This window comes from Crocuta crocuta, unplaced genomic scaffold, assembly GCF_008692635.1.
Source record: "Crocuta crocuta isolate KB4526 unplaced genomic scaffold, BGI_CrCroc_1.0 scaffold1015, whole genome shotgun sequence".
NCBI lineage: Eukaryota > Metazoa > Chordata > Mammalia > Carnivora > Hyaenidae > Crocuta > Crocuta crocuta.
This window is the reverse complement of record NW_027532631.1, coordinates 4,018-10,710: the sequence shown is the minus strand read 5'-3', so window position 1 is coordinate 10,710 and position 6,693 is coordinate 4,018. Positions and strand designations below refer to the sequence as shown.

The 6,693-nt window shown below is 52.4% G+C and overlaps 1 protein-coding gene across 1 annotated transcript in view; it reads left to right on the top strand.

Moving 5' to 3' along the window:
* GAB3 (GRB2 associated binding protein 3) overlaps positions 1 to 5,438 on the top strand; it is a gene marked incomplete at its 5' end in the record, with an annotated part of 50,044 nt that extends 44,606 nt beyond the window's left edge. Inside the window, 2 exons of the mRNA XM_077780670.1 lie at positions 1,056 to 1,169; positions 2,206 to 5,438. Coding sequence (XP_077636796.1) covers positions 1,056 to 1,169; positions 2,206 to 2,319 — 228 coding nt within the window. The remainder of the gene's footprint in view (positions 1 to 1,055; positions 1,170 to 2,205) is intronic.
* Positions 5,439 to 6,693: the final 1,255 nt, after the last annotated feature.

Sequence of the window (6,693 nt, the reverse complement as noted above, 5' to 3'; positions counted from 1 at the left end):
GAATTTGGGCCCCGCATTGGGTGTAGAAATTACTTAGAAATAAAATATTTTTTTAAAAAGAGTTTGATATTACCACGTACTAGCCCAGAAGGAAAGGAACAAGAGCTCGGATGCTTTCTTAGTAGGTGTGTGAGTTGGTATAACCACAGCTGTTTGGAAAATAGTTTGGGGATAGTAAAGTTGAATATGCCCACCCCCTATAAGCCAGCAATTCTATTCCCAGTGACGCATTCTAGAAATTCTTCCTCAATTACACAAGTGCTCATGGCAGCGTTGCTTATAAGAGCCCCCAGACTGGAAGCAGTTCCGATGTGTGCTGAGGCAGGATGATTAAATGAGTCATGCGATGGAATGATCTATTCCCAGTGAGAGGGAAGGAAGGTGGCCGGCACGTGAGCACGGCTGGATGTGAAGTATGTAGTCTGGAGCAGACCCGGAAGTCACCGAGCATACCTGTGATATGATTCCACTGACTAACGTTCAAAGCAGGCGAAAGTACAGTGTGAGACTGAAGGATACCGACACACTCGTGAAACCATATTTAAAAAGAGACGGTGAATGCAGAATTCAGTCTAGTGTCTGATCACTCATGGGGAGCAAAGGCGGTCTGAGAAGGGGGGCAGGTGCTTTTGACGCCCGGGAGTCCGTGGGCACGTGCCACACGCATCACGCTGGTTGCATCTGCATGAAGTGTATTCAGATGCATCTGAGATGCCTTTACTAGATTTTAATAAGTGTGCTTGATCTTTTCAGGATTTAGTCTCTAAGGTATCGTGGAGTTGTCAGATCCTTAAAACAGACTCTTCTTGGGGGAGATTTTGGGTCAGCCCCCCATGGTGAGTAAAGGTGTAGCTTCATGTGAAGGCTGAATTGGCCATGATGTATTTCAAATGGCAGCTCTCACTCTGACACTCAGGAGGCTCCCTGCAGCTGTCCTTGGAGCACCCTGCTGTGACCTGATGGCAGGTGCTCAAGGTGGGACAGGACTCGCCCTGCTTTCCCTGGGCAGCCCTCCCAGGGACCCTTAACCCGAGTCCCGCGATGTTGCTTTCCAGAATCGCAGGACGGCTGGCTCCCTTAGCAGTGGCACTCTGACGTGGACAAAGAACTTCAGCCTGGACTATCTAGCGCTGGACTTCAATTCTGCATCGCCGGCCCCTGTACAGCAGGTAGGAAGGACTTAGCGCGTGAGGGTTTCCAGGGCATTCCTTTTTCGTTGCGGTTTTTCTGATGATTCAACCACACATGCTCTCTTGGGATAGTCTTAAATATGTGTGTGGGTCATGGGAGGGGCCTGCTTAGGGTGGGAGTTAACAGCATGGTTTGGTTAGACTCTGGGGAGTGATGACAAGAGATGACAGTTGGAATTGGAGCCCCTCGGCAAATGCAGTTTCCACTCCTTTGGACAGTATTGTCCGCCGTAAGGTGGGGATCGGAAGAACTAATATGTATGTTGAGGCCCGCTGTGAGGATGCAGTGGGTTAGCACCTCTGTAAGTGGCCCCGGCCATTAATTAGTGTCACCCACTGCACAGTGGAAGCCAGGAATGAATGACTGGTCAGCAGGGGATAGCAGCTAACTATTTTTGAGCAAAGGATGTTCATGATCTAAACCGTGCCTAATGATGTGTATAGTTTGGTGAGACAAGCAACTTGCCCAACAGAATAGCCAGTGCGATTGTGCGTCGTGTGTGTGTGTGTGTGTGTGCGCGCGCGCGCGCGCAGGAAGAAAGTCCAGGAGACTTCGTTTCCCTTATTGCCAAACAAACTCCACTTCTCCTTTACCTTGAATTTCATTCCTCAAACCTAAACTCCTATTCCAGAAAACCTGGTCAGAAGGGGGCGCCTCGGTCAGTATGGTACGTGGTGCGATCCAGACAGACCAGCCCCAAGTCTTAATGGCTTTTCCTGCTAGTGCTCCTGGGAGCTCCATCATCCGGGGCAGAAGCACAGGCTGCCTCTTGTCCCTTCGGGATTGCCACGTGTCACTTCCACTCATAGGACGCTGGTCAAAGCAAGTCCAATGGCTGGGGCAGAGTTGGAGGGATATTTGAGCATATTCCTGAACTGTAAAGATTCTGCAGGGAATGACCGGGGGGAGGCGGCTAATATTTAACAACACTGTAATCTACCGCCAAAGGGCTGGCATTTTCCTGAATGTTTTGAATTCAATGTAATGGAAAGCTGTTTGGTTCTCCCCCTTCAGAAACTTCTTTCAGAAGAGCAAAGAGTGGACTATGTGCAAGTAGACGAACAGAAGACGCAAGCCCTCCGGAGCACCAGGCAGGAGTGGACGGATGAGAGGCAATCGAAAGCGTGAGACGTGTGCTTGCCCGCGTGTGGGGCCACGAAGCTCTGGGCACCTTTTGCCAGACTTGCACAACGGCTCATCAGGTCGGGAATCAGAAAGAGTGTGCGATTCCTGCGGGCTTGGCAAGAACCTTTGAGAGAGAGGACTTATTAGTTCACGCCGAGCGGGGAGAAGGAAGAAGTGGCCTCTGACCCCACCCCTACCCCCACCTGTCCTGGCCGTGTCCCTCTCCCGCCACACCTGCCCGGAGCCTCTGGGATGCTTGGCGTCGGCTCCCCAGACATAAGAGGCAGAGACGGAGGATTCGGCGGCCATGGACCGTCATGGAGAAAAGTCCATTCATTCGGGCACCGTAGGAAGAATCAAAACAAGACTTGGGGTAGTATTTTCCCCAGAGCTTGGTTAAGAATCTCTCCCATGGAGCATTTGGAGTGCAGATTCGAGCTGGTATTGTTACGAAATAGGATCATATGCCTCTAATGCTTGCAAATTCTGACCTTTCTTCTGTGCTTCCATCGGATCATAAATTGTCCTGGCGGAGGGGCTCCCGGAGACGCGGTGGAGGAGCTCAGACCCAGAGATGGTGGCCGAGTTCACATTCCTTGCTCCAAAGACCCCAGCAGACAAGTCATTTCTAGCCCCAGAGAAAGACAAGGCAAGTGAGAGGAGCAGTGAGTCCTGGGCTCTGTGGCGAGTGTGTCAGGGGACACCGGTGGCTCTAAGGGTGTCGTGGTTGGACAGCTCCCTGCGGCTGAATCCCTTGCTTCTGGCCTTTTCACATGCATGGTGTCATGCCATCTTAGAAACCTCCGCAGTGAGGCTGGGCAGAGACCGTTGCTCCCACCTGGAAGAAAATGCGAGCCAGAGGAGGGACAAGGTGCCCCAGGCCCCTCACAGAGCCGAGGCCTGGGGGGAGGCCCCCACAGGCCCCTTCCACCATCTTCCACTGCCTCCGAGGAATCTGATGAGACCCAGCAGTTTGGTCCACTTTGTGGACATGAGTGACCCATGCACGCACAAGAGGACTTGTCACCCCCCCTCCCTGTCGTAGAGTATGGGTGCGAAGCTGGGTGTTCTTTGTGGTGTTCAAATGGGAGGGCCCCAAGCGATCCCTCCTGACCGTCACTGTGAAAGCCATCCTGAGATCGTGTGGTCCCTCGCACGGCGTTTTCCGAGAGCTGGCTGGTGGCGGCAGAATTGTTTGCCACCTCGGGGAAAGCACAAATTGTCCCTGTCTGTCCTAAGCTGGACGCCAGCTTTTGAGTGAAACAACGACTTTCTCCCTTCTGCTTTACGATGGCTAAGTCCTGAGAGCAAAGAGTGCCACTGTGTCGCGGGGGCATTGTGTCACCCCCTCCTTCAGGGGGCGCTGGGGTTGAGGGGAGCCAGATGAAGGTCTCAGTCAGGCGTGGAGTTGTAGTTAGTGGCCCTTCCCGATTCTTCTGAGCACCTGCACCCGGAAGACAGACGTGAACACCCGGGAATGGAGCAGCTATACGCCCGTCATTCTGACTGGCACAGCGTCTCACGAAAGGATTAAAGGGGCAGGCGGGCCGATGGCACTCAGGGAAGTTGTAGGCTTTGCTGTGGGGTTTTCGGGTCCAAACTGCCCCAAAGGTAAGTAAATGTCAGTCTGGGCTTTTCAGACCGTAAAAATAATTTCTATGTTCAAAGCAGCAGGATCTGGTGACCTCGTTTTCTTCCTGGAGTAAGGTGGCGGATGGTTGAATGCTTTCAAGGACATAGAGTCGTCAGTGAGCCCGGATGGAGAAATGCGAGGGCCCTGCACCCTGCAGCCGGCCCCCTGTCCCAACACACAGGCCAGAGCTGTCAGGAGCGGTCTTCTTCCCTCTGTAACTTGCGAAGAGTCACAGAGCCTCAAGCAAGGATCCAGGGTGGCAGACTGTCGGTTCCCACAGATGGAAACTTCCTTGAGGAGGGGGCACCTGTCTTTAGATGCCGACGAAGGCCGGTGCCGCACAACTGCATGCACCAGTGTCAAGAACCACACCAGACGTGCGATGGATCAACAATACAGTGGAAAGCATGTCCATACCGAAATGTCATCCAGTGGGCCACACTCACACAAAACCTTTTTCAATAAAGTATTTCCAGGGAAGTGTTGACTGCAGGAAGCAACACACATGAGTGGTGTGACTCGTTTGGAAGCAGTTAGTGAGGCGTTAACAAAACACATGACTTCACTCTCCTTTCCAGGGTGTGTGTGATTATGTCCCGCTTTGATCAGACCACTAATGGATATTTGCCCCGAAGCCAATGACCCAGGGATGCAAAGTACAGGTAATTCGGAGAAGCATATGCTCCCGAGAAGGCGCCACAAGAAAGATGCTGGCGGCCAGACCCCGTTCTCCTGCGGAGATGAGCCATGTGTAATGGGGCTGTGATTCTGACCAGGCTCTGAGGTTTGGGGGTCTCTTTTTAAAATTTTTTTAATGTTTATTTATTTTTGAGAGAGACAGACAGAGCACGAGCTGGGTAGGTGCAGAGAGAGGAAGACACAGAATCCAAAGCAGGCTCCAGGCTCCGAGCTGTCAGCACAGAGCCCAATGCGGGGCTCGAACTCATGAATTGTGAGATCATGATCTGAGCTGAAGTTGGATGCTTAACCAACTGAGCCACCCAGGTGCTCCGGTTGTTGTTGTTTAATAGAAAAGATTGCAGGTACCCTTCCGAGTCAAGCACACACGGCATGTGCGTCCACTGTGCGAGAAAATAGCGGGACAACTGAGCTCACGTTGTTTTCTGTAGTTCCTTTTTGCCTGGTTTTCTTCCATCTCATTTCTTCAAGAAATGATCAGGGGTTGTGCCAAAGGGGAGACTTCGGGAGTTCGGGTTTCCTTGGGGAGGGAGGAGCCCTGAGGCCCAGGACACCGTGTGGCCTCAAAGGCACAGGGTCACCCTGTGCAGGTCACTGTCCAGGCCGCCTCCCTGGAGCAAGGACAGGCTGAACTGTGGCCTTTAGATCGGAGTCGAGACTGAAGGCTCCCCTCAGGACTGGCTTTCTCCTGCCAAGGCCTGCTCCATCCCTGATACCGTCCTGTACCCACAGTCGTGTTCATCTTAAAATGTTCGTTATGTTTTTTACTGTTTCGTTTCCAGCATGAATAAAAGTCTTAGAAGGAAAAATCACACTCAAGTTCTCTCTTATTTGTTGAAAGTGATGATATCTGATATAAACGCGGAACACATTTCAAACGCGTGTATGTGAAAATAGACTCCATTGCCGTTTGCAAGTACAAGAAATTTGACCTAGCTCCCAGGGAATCGCCTGGGATTTTGCTACAAATATGTGAACACAGGTGGCTGTAATGAGAAGTGACATCACTTTTTGTCAAAAACCAGCTTCAGCCATGGGTTGGCAGCAAAATCTGTGACCCTCCCCGATAACACGTCTAACATGATCTCCATTGTTATGGACCTTAAAAAAGCAACAGCCCCCAGCACGCCGCTCCCCGGCTGAGGTCGCTTGCGCCACTGCCCTCTTTCCCCGGGGCTGTGTCTCCCCACCGCCTTGGCCGCTGGCTCTCCCTGGCCGCTGGCTCGGAGGCATCCATAAGCCGTGAAGTGAGCCTGGGACTGGGACGAGCAGAGCAGCGCAGCGCAGGGGGGGCTCAGCTTCGGGGAACCAGGTCAAAGGTGGAGGGAGGAGGAGAAGCCACATGAAATTCCTTGCCCTTGAGAAGTGCGAGGCTTCTTCCCAACACCCGCTCCAGCCTGAGCCCCTGCCCTGGAGAACAGCAGGTGGCCCCCGGGGGCTGGCCTGGGAGGCAGGGGCCGGGCAACCGAGCCTAAGGGCGGTCTTAGCTCCAGTTTCTATGCTCCGGCCGCTTTCGCAGACACCTCACTACCTTCCCAGCTTTCGAATTCTTCATTTCTCTTGATCTTAAATTTCAGTTATGGTTGTCATTTTCCTACTTTCATTGTACCATTTGCTTTATAAAATTCTCTCTTTTCTTTTTCGCCACCAAGGGAGTGTGGCAGTGGTGCAGGCTGGGGCAGGGGGCCCGATGCGAGAGAGCAGATGTGGGGCTCCTCTGCCACATACACCGCACTCTGCTCATGACAGCGGATGCTGGGGAGCCGCAGGATCAGGAGGGCTTTCCAATCAAGGGTTCCAGGTCATTGGATCGAGACCCATGGAGGCAGTAGTGAACCCTGACCTCACTTAGCCATCATCTACAAGCCGATTCCAGGCAGACCTCAACGGGAAAGGCCGGACGGCGGATTTGACGTGTTCCCATTACTCTTCTCTCCATCACTGTTCCTCTGGTCTTTGTTTCACAGGCAAAGCCTCTATTTTTAAGAGTTTTATTTTTTTAATGTTTTATTTCTTTTTGAGAGAGAGAGAGAACACGCAAGCAG